Source organism: Carya illinoinensis, chromosome 9, assembly GCF_018687715.1.
Source record: "Carya illinoinensis cultivar Pawnee chromosome 9, C.illinoinensisPawnee_v1, whole genome shotgun sequence".
NCBI lineage: Eukaryota > Viridiplantae > Streptophyta > Magnoliopsida > Fagales > Juglandaceae > Carya > Carya illinoinensis.
This window is the reverse complement of record NC_056760.1, coordinates 35,381,785-35,401,846: the sequence shown is the minus strand read 5'-3', so window position 1 is coordinate 35,401,846 and position 20,062 is coordinate 35,381,785. Positions and strand designations below refer to the sequence as shown.

The window sequence follows — 20,062 nt, the reverse complement described above, 5'->3', positions numbered from 1 at the left end:
AATATAGGTTTGGATCCATGACACAAAAGAGTGAGAGATATGACGAAGGGAGTGTCAGATATGTCACCTTTGGTTGTGCCTGTGGGGGAAAGGCTCGGAATAGGATGATGAATGTCACCAAACCATGACGGACAGGAAAGACTGACTATAAGGCAATGATTAATGCCTTAAAAGTTGAGGGAAATATGCAGTTGACTACAGTTCATAATACCCCACAATCACGGATTGAGTCCACAAAAATCTCGCTTTTTCTGATGTAACTTCGAAGTTAGTGAGGCCGTAAAAAGAGTAATAGATACTAACGACCTGGCTGGCATCCGAAAGCTTCAGATCTCTTATTGTTGGCGCATGAGGATTTGAGAACCTCCCATTTTTGAAAAAGAATTGTTGCAATTACATCGATAAGGCAAGACATTTACGACTTTAAAGTAGGTGGTGCTAGAGTGCTTTGAGACTATTTTTCTAGGATATAATACAAGAATCTTGGTTTCTTTGCCTTGATGGATTTAGATGATAACGGGAGGTTAAAGAATGTTTTTTGGGCAGATCCACGCAGTAGGGCAGCTTATTAAGATTTAGGTAATATGGTAACATTTGACACCACGTACCTAACGAATAGATATGAGATGCCATTTGCACCATTTGTTGGTGTAAACCATCATGGGCAATCGATTCTCTTAGGAGCAGGGTTAATTTCCAATGAGGATATGGAGACTTTTACATGGTTATTTCAAACCTGGCTACAGTGTATGGATGGTATAGCCCCACCAGCTATTATCACTGACCAAAACAGAATAATGAAAAATGCAATTGCTATTATATTTCCAAAAAACCAACATAAATTTTGCCTAAGGCATATACTGAAAAAAGTCTCTGAGAAGCTTGGCTCCCATTGTGCCTACAAAAGTAGCCTGAAAACTCAACTGATGAAATGTGTGTATGACACTCAAACTATTGAAGAGTTTGAGAAATCGTGGGAAGAGTTAATTAGCACGTACACCTTGCAAGAGAATGTCTAATTGCAAAGTTTGTATGCTAAGCGTACACATTGGGTTGGCATGAGTACATAGCAGAGCGACAGCGTAAATGCATTTTTTGACGGATATGTTCATGCAAAGACAAACTTGAAGGAGTTTGTCGACCAGTTTGACAATGCCTTGAAAAGGAAAATCGAGAATGAGATTAGTTTGGACTTCCACTCATTTCGCGTTACAATTCTATGCATATCTAGATCTCCAATCGAAAAGAGCTTTCAAGAATTGTACACAAATGCAAAATTCAAGAAATTTCAGCAGCAAGTTATAGGTGTGCTTGATATGGATCCATCTCTACTTAGACGGGATGGTGTGAAGAAGACCTATTTAGTAGAAGATGAAGTTCGTGTAGAGGAGTTCACTAAACATGTTACATATTATGTGGACTTTAATGAAGAATACTGCGATGTAAAGTATTCATGTGGGTTATTTTAGATGATGAGGATACTATATAGGCATGTCTTGGCCATATTCAAATGTAACAGAATAAAATCTCTGTCATATAGATATATTTTAGATCGATGAAGAAAGGACATCAAACAGACATATATGTTAATCCATAGTACCTATGACATAGGGTGTCAATGGGAAGACACTAATAGATATTCAAATCTATTAAATATCTGTTATCGGATGATTACTCATGCAGCGGGTTCAAAGGAGCATACTATGGATGCAACTAAACAGTTAAATGCAATGATTGACTTATATTGTGACAACCAAGAACCCACTTCAATAACTCAAATAGGTTCCAATGTTAGTTGGACGACAAAGGAAACTACAGTTGGTAGTTCGCAACAAGTACTCAGTCCACGAGTTGTGCTCGGAAAAGACAGATCCCAATCTCTGAGGAGAGCATCTAAGATGAAGCAAAATATGTGGAAAGTTAAAGCGAGGATGAAGAAAGCAACTATAAAGGGAAAACATGAAGAGGTTCGATATTTTTAATAACAAGAATATTTGTCATCTACATGTTTCTTTGGGTTAATTTATTTATGCAAATATTGTGATGACATAGAGTTTTTACTTGTAACTTGATTATTAGCGAGATGGAGGAGATAAGCCAGCCCAGGACACATGTAGGAATTTATTTGGACCATCAGAGATAGATCTTTCCAATATTGAAAATGTGCAGGTATAAGTATTTTTGTTTTGAATTGCTACCTTATTTGAAAAAGTATGTGCACACACACATATATAAATATATATATATATATATATATATATAAATATTTATATACGTTAGACTTATATTTGCCATATTTTTGTTATCTATCACTGGACTGCTCCAGGCAACTCAGCTTTTGCATTAGTGGAACCCAAAATATGGTTGAGAGTTGAGAAAGTGTAATATTTCTAAACTTTCGATATTTTAATAGTCATTTTAGCGTTACATTAATATTTGAATTTTATTATTTACAGATGCAACTTGGGTTAGACCTGAGTTGAATGGATCATAACCAGTGCAATGATATTGTTGAATTTTAATTTCTACAAATATTTTTGGAAGAAACTTTATATATTATGCTTAAATTTTGTGTTATGTGCATGAAAATTGTATATTAGATTTGACTTCTCATTAAATATTCTTAATTTAGCGAGATGTAGGAGTATTGTATGTGGAGGTTATGCTTTTTATTTTTGTTGAAAGATTGGAAGAAGAAAGTTTGGCAACACCTGGTTTATGTAATTATTTTTAGAAGAAAGCTTGGCGAGTTATAGGTTTTGTAATTATTTTTGTAAGAAGCCAACTTGCAAGTGATAATTTTTGTAATTATTTTTACAAGAAACCAACTTGCAAGTGATAGTTTTTATAATTATTTTTATAAGAAAGCTCGATTGCAAACACTAGTCTACCTTATGGTTTAGTGTGACACGATTTATTTATTTAATTTATGCTGAAAGTGATTGGCAATGGCTTCTTTAATGACTGGATCAATCATAAAAGACATGCATCATTCAATCTTTAATGTTGCAGGTAAGTCTCACAGGCAGATGGTTGATTAATGCTTTGTTGCGAAGAGACCCTGCCAATCGGTTAGGATCAAGCGCTGGTGCCAATAAAACCAAAGCACACCATTTTTTCTGTGGAATTAATTGGCCTCTGATCCGTTGCATGGTAGTCCTGTTGCACATTTTTCATTAAAAGTTAAATCTTCCATCCTAGTTCTTAGAAATACTTATTTTGAAAGCCTGCATGCTAAGGAACTAAAAGAAAAGAGGACTCAATACAAGCTAAACATATTCTTTACCCATGCAATCACGTGTCCTAATCATGAGCCTTGATTGCATGCAGAGCCCACGGCCATTAGATACAAATATTCAATACCTTAAAAAAGATCCAAACGGCAAGGAAATACGGTGGAAAAGAAGCATGATGCATACTTTTTTTTTTGAAATAGACCTCAATTCATTACTGAATGAAGAAAATTACAGCTGTGACCAATAATAACGGATACCAAGTCCCGATTACAAGCCAACTACCCATCAGTTGTACGCTCCCCCGTACACAATTTTCATTGCGCCGGACTGTGTCTAAAACTTCTAATCTCTCCAATGACGACGCCATATTGAGATGCGAGACTCTGTCAAAAACAGAAGTGTTCATCTCGACTCGTCTACGAGAAAACAACACTAAACATCCTCACCCTCCAAAGGAGGAGAGGCACTACCCAACCTTCACCCTCAATAAGAGGAGAAGACTCACAACCCTCATCCTCAAGGAGGAGAGGTACTTGCCTATTTCAAAAAAACATTATTAAAACCAAATTAAAACACCCATAACAGATTAATAAAAAAAAAACTAATAACACTCTATGCTCTCTCAACACCGTACGCTCATTCCCTTTTGCCTGCACCACTTTCTGCGCATCTCTCAGTCTGCACCACGCACGGGTAGCCTGCACCACGCATGTCCTGCACAAGAGTTTCTCACAACAAACTAGCCAAAACAACCACTTTCTGCATCCCATCACCATCGCCAGCCCATCAAGATATACCGATCAAGGTCACAAGGGCTTCTCACCGTCGTCGGCTTCATCCCCGTAACCATAACTAGCCCACCAGCCCGTACACCACTTCGGCTAGGTGAAAACAGAATTAGAAACAAAACCGGAGACCAGCACAGAATTTATTCCAGAAACAAACCAAAATCGAAAGCAAAAAAACCTCAAACAACTGCGTCTCCCTCGCTCCGGCCGCCACCCACAGAGTCTCCATGCTGGGTTACGTTCGGACTCCACCCCAGAGGCTCACCTTTTCCTCCCATGCACCTCAGCCTGAATCCTGAAAACCGCTCTGTTTTCCATGGATGAAACAGAGTACCTTAACCCCACAGGATTACATCCAAGCCTGCAAGAAAACCAAAACACCTCTGGCGATAAGCACCCGGACTCCGTCCACACTGGATACTCTGTTTTCCACCACGCCCAACTACGTAGTATAAAAAGGTGGTCAAAGACTTAGAAAAACACACTTCAGACCACACCAAGCCACGGCCAAAGACTTAGAACACACTTCAGACCCTCCTCCTCCATCGTGCAACCACCACTCCGCCAACCGCGAGATATGTTGGAGAAAGACTTCAAGCTCCTTGACCGGGAGGTGGAGCTTTCGACCATCGAAACCACTGCCCAAACGACGCTTGATTTAAAACAGAAAACTAAGTTATACGGTAGAAAATAGAGGAAAAGATAACAGAAATGGAACTAAGCTATACGGAAAAACAAATAAGAGATGGAGGGAGGGGAAGCCTAGGCTCCCACCTCCCTCGGACGGAAGAGAATTGCCTTGTTTCTAGAGAGAAGAAGGAGCTTCTCTCACTAGGGTTTGGGGGAGATGGGGACAGCATGATGCATACTTGATTATAAAGCAATCCCATCAATCTTACAATGCCCAAAATCAAAAGACCAAAGCTTATCAAAATTATATAAAACCTAATTATACAAATCAGTTCTCTAAATGAATTATAACACTTAAACTATAAATTAAGATTTTGATGTAACATAAACCACTACTAAGTCATCAAGTAACAACAAAAACAATTACAAAATCCCAATGCACTCGGGATAGCGTGTGTGAATGCCTTAAGACAACTTCTCTCTCAAGAAGCACCAATTCCTATTTTCAAACCTCCTCATTTCTACTAGATAGTACCATCTCTCTTTTCTCGATCTCATCCACTATCTTATGGAGCTTAATCTCCATCTTTTCAATATCGCTAAGTCTCTTCTCGAGCTCTTTCTCTTTCCTTAACAGTTCATTTTTTCTTTCATATAGATCCGGCTCTTTGAAAAATGCAAGACATGAACCAGAATTACAATGGAAAGGCACACATATCAGTAGTTTATATAGTTAGAACCTCCCTTACATTAAAATTCTACAACTAGGACAACATTAAAATAAACAAATATTTTGAAAAATATCTTATTATCTAGCTTACAGTCGGGGTTTAGAATATACATAAGTTTGTAAAAATTTAAGAATACTACCATGAAATTTTAAACAAAAAGTATGACAGTTAGTGAGCATTAACAAGTATCACAATAGAGTATAAATAACTATTAGTGAGCACTAACAACTATCACAACACAGTATAAATAACTTATTGTTCATTCAAGATCCACATTGTAGATAGAAATTCTATATCTTCTAATCATAAAAAATGTCTATACTCACTTGAAATTAAAAGGTCCTTAAACTATCAAAAATAAGGTCCACAAGTTAAGGACCTTTAAAAAGGTTATTTTGCAAGGATCCATCCAAAACCTTGATGGAAAGACTGACTTGGCATGCCATATAGAAGGAAGCCTTGCTGAATGCTCTTATTGTATGTTCTAATTTATTTTCTCTGTAACTTCTAATAGCTAGTCTAAATAACTTCTAACATTTAAACTACCAAGTAACAAGAAACAACAACTACAAAAGCCCAACTACATCAGTAGGATCCTAATCCCATCTTAATCACCCATATATATACCTGTTTTCCTACATTTCATCTTCCTCCACGACTGAATTTTTCAAAATTAATTATGGACTCTAAATGGTATAAATCAAGCATTTTAGTCTTTTAGAATCCACCAAATATATTTCTATTTGTACATCAAATATATTTCCATGGTATTCTCATATTTTCATTCCCAACTATAATTCCCAAATGATTTTCTTTGACTATTTTCATATTACAAAGAGGTGTGATGGATAATAATTCCCATATAAATTATAAGTTTCATGTTGCGGTTTGAGATAAACATCTTAGTATCTAACACTTTGATTAGGGGGTGCAAGGGTGGACAAAGAGCATTCAACATTGTCTATTTTCCGGGTTAGGATTGGTAATTTCTCAATTGATGCCTTAGATCAGAGACTCAATTCCCATTTATTGCATCCCGAGACTAATGTCCTTGACAACAAACTTTTTATCAAAATACTCACCAAAAGCACAAAATTCATACTCCATAGAAATTCAAGTAAGACCATGAAAAATAAAGACACCCAGCAACAAAGTCCAACTAATTAGAACATCACAATTAACCAAATTTATTCTTAAGACTCTCATAGGAAAGCATGCATCCATCTTAATTGATAGCATGTTAATAATTATATATTTTATTTTTTATATTGTGAATGATGCTAGGTTAGATGAAAATTACATAATTCATTTATACAACTATTATATAAAATAATATATATAATTTAGAAAAAAATATTTAAAAATATATATAAATTATAATTCAGTCGGTCCAGTTTGGTCCAAGGTGAAAAAACCACATCCCGGGACTGGACCAACTCTCGAAATTTTCCATATATTAGAACCAAATCGACCAAACCCCATATCAGTCCAGTCTAGACTGAAAATTTTACTCCCTTGGAATAAAATGGTGGTCTTCTTCTCAAAACAGGATCCGCTCTGAGCCACGCCCCGAACTGAACCGTGGCCTCATATGTTGTGGTTCTCCCCTAAGCCTTCAATAGACAACCCTTTGAATCATGCACAATTTTTCCACAGTTGAAACACATCCTAGGAAATTTTTCATATCATAGTGGAAGCCAAGCTGTACACTCATTCACATTGGTTGATCGACCTCTCACCAAGACTTTGTGCAAAGCCATGTTTATTTTCACATGTAGACAATTTATCCAACCCACTCCATCATCTTGAATATCCATCTCCTCCACCCTGCCAATAGTGCTTCCTATTTGCTTTCCATAGTCTCTTGTCATCCATGCCAAGGGTAGATTGTGTATTTGAAAATAAAAGGATTCGTGATCAAACCTGATCTTCAATGGTTAAGTTAATTTGCCGAATTGGTTAAGGACAAATAAACAGTTGTCAAACAACCATGGCTTACCCTCCTGCACTCTCTATTTATCGTCATGTGTGGCAAAAGTGATAATGAAAATGTTCTTCCCAACCTCCTGGAAAGTGGTCGATTTACTTACTCTCCATTGCCATTGTTGATTCCATGATTTCTTTGCCAATTAAACAATCCAAAAACACCTTGTTGTTCAGACTTCCTTTGACCTTTCTTTGTGTTTCCTCCAATTCCTCTTCTTATAAATCTATCGACATAGTCTCCTCTAATAACCTCAATTGACCCCCCCTCATTCCTCCAAATCTTCTATAAGATTCATTGGACTCTATAACACACTCGATATTAGGCATTTGGATGAATAGAAATGTAAGAAAATTAATCAGATTCGAGGTGGACCTTACCTCCAAGAGAAGAAGAGACAAAATGAAAAAGAGGATGTAAGAAGCTTATGGTGATCAACCCTAAAGCCCTTGGATTGTACATAAGCAGGATGACCCCTATATGGGCCATAGCTACAAAACTAATTGCATAAAAAGAAAATAAAACTATTGAGTCCAAGCAAACTTGCTATACAATAGTCTAAATAAGATGCTGAATCAAAATAAATGTATGAAATTATCTAGTCCATGTTACTTTGTTCTTGGACTTTTACAATCTTATTCCAAGTTACAGTTAGGGAAGACTTTTTCTCCATCTCTATTTTTCGAGAGAGAGAAAAAAGAGAAGATTATTTGTACACTGTTGTCCTTGGTACTTGATATAGGAAAAGATACTACATCTCACTCTAATTCTAATAACGTACTTGACTACAAAAGAAATAGCCTCGATTGAATAGTAAAAATATTTTACTTATTCTATTTATTTTATTATTATAATTTTTTTTAAATTTTTATATAAAATATAAATAATTCAAATTTTTAAAATTTTTAAATAAGAATAATATTAAAAAATAATATTCTAAAATATTTTATTTAATTTTTAACATTTATATAAAATTATTTCATTTCATTTTTTTATCTAAACAGTATGGTACGGTTAGCAATTTTTTTTTTTTTTAAGGAAAAAAAGATTCATGTATTGTACGGTATATATCGTCCTAAATGCCTCGTTAATATTTTTTGAGAAATGATTTGTGCAGTTGGCGTGCAGTCGTTTTAAAAAAAATGAATTAATATAGGACCTATATGAAAAAAAAAAATTATTTTTATAATTTTTTTTATTTATTCTGTATAACCATAAATAAAAATATTTTTATAATTTCTTTTTATTTATTCCATATAATCAACTTTATACCAATTATATTTATCGATTGCGTCTAGCAAAATCCATATTTTTTTGCTTAGGTTCTATACGCACAGGGCTGCAACCCAACAACCAAGTCCTGATTCAGGGCAAGATGATTACCTGTTGAGGAAAGGAAGACATCATGATTAAATTGAGAAATCTTCATGTAGACGTCATCTAAATTTCTTGTACATTCATGATCTAAATTTCTTGTAGATTCATGATTGCTGCAAGTTGAACTGTTAGTTGCAGGCACAAATTATAAAAAATTCAAAATACTGGCATGTGTCTGACATATCAGTCAAAACAGAAACTTTTTAGATGTGTGACATGAGTCAGCAAAAAGACGTCCTTGCAAATAGATTTTGTCAATTTCCAAAGAATCATGATACAGACAGGCAAATCATCTACCGATAAGTGTAAATCTTTATTTTTGTTCATTTTTTCTTTCTCCATTTTTTAAACTATTTAAAGATTTTTAATAAATAAAAAAAATTACAAATTCATTTAAAAACACTTACTTAATAAGTAAAAAAAAAAAAAAATTAGAAAACATTTCGGTAGAATCTATCTTTAGTGACACCATTTAGAAATGCTTCTGAGAGAAGCAGCTGGATGGTGTCACTAAAGATAGATTCTGGTTAATCTAACTTTCGACTCACAATATTCAAAGGATGAATCGATATGCCAGAACCAGATATAAGCAACATGCAAATAGACAAGAAAAAAGAAACTCAGTATCCATTATACCTCACTCTGTAGAATCAACAAATTTAACAAATTGTCAACTGTTCTTCGTGGAAAAAATAATCAAGACACAGAATTGAATTGGCTTCAGACATGTTCTACTTTCATCAGGATGTAGAGAAAGTAAAAGGAAATAAATAGAAATGAGTAAAAAAGTATGCTATTCAAGAAGAAGAATATCAACCAATGGAGCACCTGCTAGCTAAGCAACAATAGACTGAGAAAACAGTGAATTCACAAATCGAATAACCTTTATTTCTTCTTTCCTCCAGGACCCCTCCAAATCCAAATCCATTTGATTTCTTTCACTCAATTTAAACTAGATATTATCAGCTGCCCACTTCAGTGCTTGTGTTGTTTTCCGTTGTATTAAGACTGATATCCACCTTTGGTGGACCTGAATGCCGCCTTGGCCTGGCGGGTGAGGGTGGGAATGAAAGCCGTTTTTTTGCAGGCCCAAAAGTCCCCTTTTCAGGTGGTGTCCCGTTCTTCTCCACCCCCAATGGACTTTGCAACCTGGTCTTTGCTTTTGCAGACTTAGTGGGTACCATATAACTTGGAAGTGCTGGAGAGCTTGCCAGACTGTCCTCATCTCTCACTGATGACCCAGCAATACTATGCCTTCGAAACTGTTCAGACTGCAAACTAACCATGCTTTTAGAATCATCATCTGGACCACATCCTCCCCTTGGGGTTGCTGGCTTCACCTTTTTAGCCACTTTCGAGGAAGTTGGCCTTGGAGTTGAGGGAGACTGGAAGTTAGGATTGCCTGTCTTCTGGCTGGCCGAGGGGGAATGATTATCGGAATTGAGCTGGTATCGGGCAAAAGATTTGCTAATTTCTCCACCATCGACACTCTGGCTTGCACTCTTTACAGATGAGTGATCATTGTTCAATTCTTTCTCCATCATGCTACGATTCTCCCATGGGTGGGCAGCCATCCATCGTTCCAACCAGCTCCAACCCCAGGCGGGATTGCTCAGATCCATAAACATTGGGTTTACAGATCTTGAACCATTCTTCCAGGTTTTCTGTTGAGTAATTCAATTCAAGATTAGACTTAAAAGTTGGTTCATTCAACCTTCAGAGAACTTAAGTCTCAGCCTGTCATACTATTGGACTAGTAATTGGTAAGCACAGACCACGTAGTCACCAGTACTATATGAACAGTGAGAGACGTCATGGCATCTTCACATGCAGTTACTAATCTGCAGCTATATTACTGACAACTAATTCCTACTCAACTTCAACAACAGAGCAGATGCACATGCAAAAATTTTGACAACTGTGTTTTTTCTTCCTGGATCAGCTGCACTTTAACTTCCAGGCATTTAGTTAGTGTACTCAACTGGAATTACTAAATTCTCCGAGTTATCCAACTATGCATTCACTGCATCTCTCTCTCTGTAAGGTTGTCAAGCAAGAAATCTTACATCTCTCTCTCCATAACCACAAAAAAGAAAGAAAGAAAATATATGGTAAAGATCTTCTCATGCGTTCGGGTGGTTTTCAATGAAACTTTATGTAGTCTAATGCGATGTCATCAGTGTTTAATTTGTTCACTATACCAAACTTAGACTCGTGCAAAAAATGTTAACCTTTATATGAAGTATGTCGACTACCATTAGGCATGCATGTATCTAAGAATCAGCCTCACATTATCCAATAGTCAAGTTACTCATTTGACATTGAGCCAATATCAAAGTTTTTCTCCTTTCACTTCTCATGATGACTCTTTTGATGCTTTATATTAGAAAAGACATAAAGCATCTACAATGATAAAAATTTAAATATAATGCAAATTCGACTCACTGACTGACGGGAGACAAATGAAAGAACAATGCTACTTGTAACAAAACCAGTGTAACACACTGATGTGATAAGCATGCATTAGCCATACAAAATTTGAACCTCAAAAATTAAACAAAACCTGCAATACATGCCTGCCGTATAAGTTGTGTTACACGGGTGTTATGCTGGTGAAATATAAGTAGCATTACTCAAAATGAAATGCATAAGCAGCAGCAGAACACGAAAATTTTCTAAATGTTGGCCAAAGCTATCTGCTAAGAAACAGTTAATAAGATATAGTAACATAATATTTCAACATAATATGTGTAACAAATATAATAGTATAATCCAAAGCATGCATGTACTGCAAGAGTGAAAACTTTATAGGCTATACACATAAAATGCGATTTAAGTTTACAGATAGACATGTATTTATATAACAAAAACTTGACTACAATGGATTATATCTCTTAATAATTATGCAAGAATTTGAAAATGATAATAATCGGGAAAAATGATTACCAAATGAATATAATGTGAGAAAGGATTATCCTCGAATTGTGAGAAGACAACAAAATGGTTAGGTATGAAAAACCAAAGTGGGATAATAAAAGTTAAGGGGAGCATATCCAAACTATGGCGATCAACGATATGACAAATTGAGGAAAACTCAAGCCACATCGAGCTTATACTCCAATAGAACTAGTCAAAGTTACAATTAGGATCCCTTGAAATTATTCTAAATCACAAGAACTTACAACTGGCTCCCTTGAAGTTACAATCCTTCATGTTCACCGCCCTCCCACCCTCTCATACTCAATAATCTTTCCCCAACATCTTGTCAAGCTATTCCACTGTAGGTGATACCACCCAAGTCCCACATTCCTAGCTAAGAATTGACTTTGATACCATTTGCAATGACCCAAGAAGAAGACCAAACCATATTTCGAATTAAAATCCAAAACAAATAGTTAAAAGTCACAGTTAGAGCCTCTTGAAATCATTATAAAAAGCAATAACTTTTCCTCCCAGACAATGTAGGATCCCATTCACCACCCTCCTACCTTCCTATACTCAGTTTGAGGTATTATAAATGGTAGGAAAAACAAACTATTGGAATAGATTCAAAAAGTCATGGTAGCCATCCCCCTTCTCCCTAGGGGCAGCTTATGACCTCTCATGTGTGTGTGTGTGTATTAATCTCTAATCGTAAAAGAATATTTCATTTTCTTTTTGTATTGTTGAGGAGCTCAAATACATAAAATAATAAGAGAAATAGATCACCTGATGAGAAAAAGCATATGCCAATGCTCTTTCTCTCCTCATAGCCGCCTCATACTTGCCAAGAAGATTTGCTTCAATTTGTTCCTTTGACTGAAGGCTGTGATCCCATTCATCCCCCATCTATTATCACATATAAATACATTAAATGCAGCAAAATGAAGTATTTCTACCAGAAAGAAAAAGAGATTAGTTAGATGACAAGTAAAATAGGATGCATTGAGTAAAGTAGGAATCAGAACTTTTTTTTGATAAGTAAAGTAGGAATCAGAACTTAGTACTTAAAACTCTCTAAATGTCACACTGCTACAGCCTAAGTCAGCACCAAGCTATAATTCCGCATGCTTCTGTGGTTTTTTACAGAAAAATTTTGAGCCTATTCTCACTATCTAATACATGAAACACACTTTTAGTCATATGGGCACAAACAAAGTGAACCCAACTGCCAGATTCTAGTCATCAAAAGAGCCCCCAAAGATTTTTCAAGGCAAATACTATTACATAATCCCGTGGTGATTATTAGAAGATGAAACATTACTAAGTGATTAGCATATTTTTATAGAATATTACAGAATAAAAAAGAAACAACAGATACCTGCAAGCTCTCAAGCTCTTTTGCTCGTTTCTGTAGGAGCTGTTTTTGCAGAGCCTGATTCTCCTCTGACATTCTGATCCTCCTGGAACGGATCTGAGATTGCACACGAGCTAAAGTCTGCATGCATCTGAGAGTTTTTGCAGCTTGGCGTTTCACAACAGGCCCATCCATCAATGATTTCAGCCTTACCAGCCCCCTTAAAGCCCGCAATGCCCTTCTTGCCTGAATACAATGAAATGCAAAAGCCCTTAAGAAAGCAATATTACTCGCCCAAAATTTCTTGCAACAGCATTGTTAGCAGCCATTGAGAAACTTTAAATTATTGGGATGACAGTGGTCAATATAGGAAAAATGGCTTTCATGAGGAGCAGATTAATTTAGCTTGTATTGAACCAAATAGCAGAATAAATAATAGTGGGAAGGATAAAAATGTGAAAAGAAGAAGAAGAAAAGAAGAGTGTAACACATACCATGCATCCTCGAAATGCTGTTTGAATCCTGATTGCTGCCACCTCCTCCCTCGATTTTCCTGGGAAACGAGTTACTGCAGTGAGTCGAACAACGTCAGCAGCAGCAACGGCAGCCTCAGCAGCTGCAGCAGAGGCGACAGCAACAGAGTAAGCCTGTTCACTCTGCTCATTCTCTCCATTGGCTAATTTCACCTCTTCCTGCTGAGGAAGAGCTGGCATTGTGGAAGTTCCAGAAGAGGCAGAATCTGAACATGGTTGTTTTTGCTTCCCAAACCATTTCTTTTTGGATTTATTAGATCTCTGGAAAACAGTCACTAAAGCGATCAGAAACCCATCATTATTTAACAAATTATCGAGGTAATCAAAAGATGATCATAAGGGTCTTTCTCAAAACCTGGTCAGTCTTCTCCTTGGACTCTGGGCTCAGAGCTTTCTTTACACTAGAAAACCAATTCCCTTTCCTTGCCATCTCCTTATCATTCCTTAATGTGATCCTTCATGAAAACAATTTAGAATTTTTAAATCGAAAATACTAACTAAACAACCGTATCAACATACTTTAATAAATTTCCAAAAGATAATGAATTTATTTTTTTGTTATAAAACATAATGGGAGATCCTGGCATAAGGCCCATCCCACAAAAGAAGCAACTCTGGCTCTCAAATTAATGACAGAAATTCCCCCAACCCGCGGGAGGGGGGGAGGGGGAGGGGCGCTTGCCATGTTAAAGATTGAGAAACCATCATAAAAGAAACAAAATAAATTCATAAAGATAAGTTCATCTTGAATTGAGCTCTACAGTAGGCATTAGATTAAATCTAAGATGCATAATCTTCCTTTCTCTTCCTTCCCTACATTTTCTCAGCAAACAAAGAAGAAAAATCATCCAAAATTTTCATGTCTAATCAGTAAATCTGCAAATGCTCATCTTACAAATAAAATGCTGCAAAGATCAAACGTTTAAATTTCAAACTTTTTCAACAGAACTTGTAACCCATTAGCAACTACACTAAATTTACAAACAATCATCTGAAAAAATAAAAAAAATAAAAAAAAAATACAAAGAAAGAAAAAAGCATAGCAACCCATAACAAAGCAAATTGCCAGACTTGTTTAATTGGGGTCCAACAAAAGAGAAAGTAGAAGCAGTACCTGTAGACAAAATGGCAGATCTCAAACAGCTTCTCTTCCCTTCAACAGGTGGCCCTCTTATCTCTCTTTCTTTCTCACAAAACAAACAAAAAGACCAGATTTTTTTCCTTTGCACCTCCCGCGCTCCCTATATCTACCTATCCCTCTTCAAAAATAAAAGGAGAAAAAGAGAAAACCAGTAAACAGATCTCGCCAAGAAGATTTCAATGATGAGGGAATATGAGGACGACCAGCTGGTTCTGCTTTTAGAGTGACCCCACTTCATTAACAAACACACACTGTTTTCTTGGTGAGGGGATCAGATGCTCCGAGTCTTCACGACACTGTTCCCTAATCTATTCGCCAGTAATAAAACACTTCCTCTTTCACTTTACTGCGTACAGACGTTTTTACTGGTCCCATCTGCCAAAGTACTAACTTCAAAGTTCCGTGTAAACTTTTCATTTTATTTTTTTATAATTTTATATGTTTTTTTAAAAACAAAAGTCAAAAGCGAAAGATTCCCTCTGGACCAATTATAATGCCTGCTTATCATCTTTTTAACGTGGGTTTCTAACATTTAAATTATAATTATTAAATTGTACAATACTTTCCAATATTCAAACCTAACACCAAAATAAAATTCTATATATTATATTTTTATCTTATTAAATAAAATATAATATATTTATTATTATTAAATAATCATTTATTATATTTTTTTTATCATTTATTAAATAGATATTTTGGTTTTATCGACTAATGCCCTTTTCAGTTCTAACTAAATGATTCACAAATTTCATTAAATCTTTTATAGGAATTAAAGACTAAAATGAAATTGAGAAAGAATATAAAGGCGTGATGACGTTATAGAGAAAAGAGAAATGATTTGTGCAATGAGTAAATACAGTCGACGTGAAAAAAATGAATTAATATGGGATTTATATAAAAAAAAATTATTTTTATAACTTTTTTTTTATTCATTCTATACAACCATAAAAAAAAATATTTTTATAATTTTTTTTTATTTATTCTGTACAGCCGACTGCATGCCTACTGTATTTACCGACTGCGTCTAACAAAGCCATAGAGAAAAATGTGTTCACAAAGACAAGTTTCCTTATTTTTGTCGGACAACTGTACGAAATGAATATTAAATATATTTAAAACATTTTAAAATAAAAAAGTCCTCACCAATTATATATATTATTCTAATTAAATATATGAATGAACAAAACATAATCAAACTAAAGTTAAGATTAAACAATTTCTCACAGGAATCCGTTTGCAATTTTAAATTTTATTTATTCAAAACCATGAAATCTTTTAATCTTCTTATTTCAAATCCAAGAAATATCGAGAGAAAATAGGATTTATTACTTATTTTTCTTTTTAAGGTGCCGTTTGGATAATGAGTAAAGGTAAAAATTAAATAAAATATTATTAAAATATTACTTTTTAATATTATTATTATTTTAAAATTTAAAAATATTAAATTATTTATTATATTTTGTATGAAAATTTAGATTAATTATAACAATGAGATAAAATATTTTTACTATCTAAACAGGACTTAAATATTTCATAGATAGGAGTAACTAAAGAAAATAATAATATAGGTTGGCGATTGCTTTGATATGTAATGAAGAAAAACAATAAAATCAGAGAAAATATCCAGTTTTCTATTACAGTTTTCCCTCTAAAAACGACGTGCCAACCATTTTTTTGATAATGCATTGGTAACGATTCCTATCTCAACTGCCACCAAAGTCTTAAACCCCTCAATCCGACATAAAACATATATAAGAGGGGAGATTGGAGTTGACTTGAATTTTTAAAGGATGAGTCGGAATTGGATGAAGTGGAATTTGATGGAGTAATTGGGGTCGTTACATAAATAGTGAGGAACGGTCGGACGAGAATTATATAGTTAAGTTAAGAGAATATTAAAAGTGATTGAATTATTCAAATAATCTTGTCGTAAGGCTTTTATATTTAAATACTTAAGTCATATATATTTGGGAAGTGAGATTAGTTGAAAATGTTTCGTCTTATCTTAAAATTTTTCATAAATTTTCTTTTAATATTACTCAAACACAATATACTTTTTATTTTTCTTATAAATTTTTTAAGCTTATAAATAAAACACAAAAAATAATATTAAAATAATAATTTAACTTTATAATATTTTTTTTAACATTTTTTCTCTCATTTTTTAAAATTTAATAAAATATCTTAACTCAAATAATTTTATTATTATTTATAAAATTCTCACCTTATTTTCAAGAAAAACAAACAAGAGTTAGGTAATCAACAATTACCAAAACAAAGTCATTAACTGTTTGCTATTTGGAGATGATGAGTAAGGTTAGAGTTATACTTGATCTTTCAGGTTAGGTAATTGAATATATATAAACAATGAAGAAGTGGTTGGGAGACACATGAATCATCATGTTTAAATCTCACAACCTATCTCCAATTATTGGTATAGGCTTAAATTTGGGGAAAGATGCTTGTTTTGTTATTAAGCAGTTTGGGCTTAGCGTAGGACGTAGCTTGTTAACAAACCAACGGCAAGCACCTACAACAACGGAATATATATTGTTGCCGTTTCTCTGTCTGGGGCCCAATTCCATTTTTTTTTTTTTTTTTTATAAGTACGGTCAATATAAATAAAAAGATTGCATAAAATAAACTTATAAATTGATATAATTTTATAGAATCTATTAAATTTATTTTATAATAAAAATAATTTTACAATTTAATATATTATATCAAGCCACGTCAATTTATAAATTTACTTTTAGGTAATTTTTTTATTTCTAAGATATTTTTCTTTTTTTTTCTTAGAAAATCTTAGAAGATAGGATCTTGTACCCACCAATTCAAATTTTCAGTAATAATATGTAGTCTTGGGGAGGAGAGGGTTGTGGCCGCCACAATCAATATTTTGAATACAGTATTAGATGTTGTACCAGTCAAGACACTGAAACGAAATATTTCGATATCAATACCGTTTTGGGATAGTCGATATATAAATAAATTATATATATAAATTATATTTCAAAATAATAGTCTATATATGAATAAATTATACATAAATATATATGTATATATAAATTATAAATCGTCTAATATGAATTGAAGGTCAAAAAATAAGATTATAGCTTGAGAAAATGAAAAAAAGAAGAAGATAAAAGCTGAAATACCGGACGGTAGAGATCAAAATATTACAACTGATACAAAACAGATACCATATCTATACTGGCCTAGTGATCGGTCATACCGACCGATATGGTACGTTGCCAAAAACAATAACCACAACTCCTGGGTAGGTAATCACGGTACGAGATCGTGGGTTCTACCGTTCTACAACCACTTTCGCACACTTCTTTAAAGAGAATCGGAATTATATAGTTGATTTATTGTAAATAATTCGATAACATTATTATTATAAATTATAAAATAAATTTAATAAATCAAATAAAATTATATTAATTTACATTTTTTTTTTTTGTGTAATTCTTATGATTTTAACATTCCTCTATTATTATTAAAAACACAAATAAAACATATTAGTAGCGAATTTAAACATCTTTGGGCTGTGGTGGCCCCGTTGACCCCCAAATCCTTATTTGCAACATGTGGATCGAGAATATAATACCACGTGGCATATACATATAAAAACGTTTTGATGTACCACGTACCATGCCACATCAACATTGATTGTTGGCTAAAGTTAATTGGACGACGTAGTGTCCCACGTAATATTATTTTGAGGATAATATTATGTATAATTATTTTTATTGACAGTAACTTAATTATTGTCAAATTTAAAATTTAACTAAAATCTCACCTTTTAACTATAATATTAATTTTTAGTTAAATGAATCTACATTAGACTAGTCATTTTAAATGTAAAATAATAATATAATATTATATATTTTAATAATATTTAATTAATTTTTTATATTTTACAAATATATTTCATATATTAATTAATAATTTTATTAAAAAATAAAATGTGGTAATTTATTTCAATTTAATACTTATATGATTTATTTTAATGTAGTAATTTATTTCAATGTGATAAAAATAGTGAGAGGTTGATGAAAAGAATAAAATAATTAGATAGAAGTTTAATAGTAACTCTCTAACAGTAGATAGCCCCTTTAATTTATCGTATCTCAAGTGTTGAGTTTGAGACTTTTGGCTAATCCAATGTAGAAGCTTTTTCTTATATCTAGTTAAAATTTAGACTTATATTGATATTTAGCTAGGTCATTGTCAATACTCTTATATATTTTATGAACATGGCAGAATTTAATATTTATTTTATATTAAAAAATATACTGTTAATTATATTAACAGAGTATATAAAGAATACGTAAAAGTGACTGTATATAAAAAATTTTATTATTTAAAAATTTTAAAAATTATTGACAAAAGAAGATAACATTATCTGATTATCAAAGGTAAACAGTAAACTGCATCAAATGATGTTGGAAGGTGAGGACTCTTGAACGAAGTACTATACATACCGATCACCGACCGTGAAATATACTCGGAATATAAAATCAAATTCTTGCCAAGATTACTGTGGTTCATCAGTCGTTTGTCGGATGAACTTGTGCCACTTATCAAGTCTTCAATATCTTGAAAAGTTCAAAACCGACTATACTTTTCAACTTTTTTATGATATGTTTAGATTGATTTGGATTTTCATTACCATTTAAAATTTCTATCTTCCATTTAGGGAAAAAAAAAAAAAATCTATATATTGGATTTAAATTCAGATAAAATTAAAGCAAAGTTTCAATCAATCGAAACCTTGAATTTCAAATTATAATTATAAAAATAAATTTCAAATCATTATATCATATATATTACAATCCAAATAAAGAGTTTTATAATCAATAAATCATCTTGATTTAAAATTCAGACAAATTATTTTTACCTAAATGCAACTTTATGTTAACACAATTATGGCAACAAAAAATTCTATTCATAAACTGGTGTGGAGGTGTATCCTGTTGATTTGGAAATATTTCATTTATGAAAAAAAAAATCATAGATTTGAATCTTATAAATCAAATCATGTCACATCAATGATGGGAATTATGTGTTTTCCATACTGGTTTGAAAATAAAATAACTCTATTATAAATGATATACTTAATAGTTTGAGGTGATTATAATCTGAAGATTTAATGTGACAAACAATTATTAGTTCGAGATCTATAGCATAAAAATCTAGAGGGTGATAGTTCTATATATATGGAAGGGATGTTTACGTCTCCTATTGGGATGGGCCTAACTTACCCAGGAGGCCCAATGACTAAAGTGTAGTTGATCGACAAGTAAAAAAGGGGAAAGAGGCATAAGACCCATGTGGGAAGGAACTAGAAGTGGGTA

The 20,062-nt window shown here is 33.4% G+C and overlaps 1 protein-coding gene across 1 annotated transcript; it reads right to left on the bottom strand.

Moving 5' to 3' along the window:
• Positions 1-9,347: 9,347 nt before the first annotated feature.
• LOC122276534 (protein IQ-DOMAIN 2-like) lies at positions 9,348-14,983 on the bottom strand. The gene is made up of 6 exons (XM_043086339.1): positions 14,670-14,983; positions 13,911-14,010; positions 13,517-13,816; positions 13,047-13,268; positions 12,455-12,574; positions 9,348-10,410 (listed from the first exon to the last, which is right to left on the bottom strand). Exons 2-6 carry the CDS (start codon positions 13,983-13,985, stop codon positions 9,709-9,711), a joined length of 1,419 nt encoding a protein of 472 aa, XP_042942273.1. The 5' UTR covers positions 13,986-14,010; positions 14,670-14,983; the 3' UTR covers positions 9,348-9,708.
• Positions 14,984-20,062: the final 5,079 nt, after the last annotated feature.

Coding starts and splice junctions, on each gene's coding strand:
- LOC122276534 (XM_043086339.1), bottom strand. CDS start 13,985: ATGGCAAGGAAAGGGAATTGGTTTTCTAGTGTAAAGAAAGCTCTGAGC. Junction 13,269..13,516: donor CAGCATTTCGAGGATGCATG/GTATGTGTTACA, acceptor CATTGTATTCAG/GCAAGAAGGGCATTGCGGGC. Junction 12,575..13,046: donor AAGAGCTTGAGAGCTTGCAG/GTATCTGTTGTT, acceptor ATGTGATAATAG/ATGGGGGATGAATGGGATCA.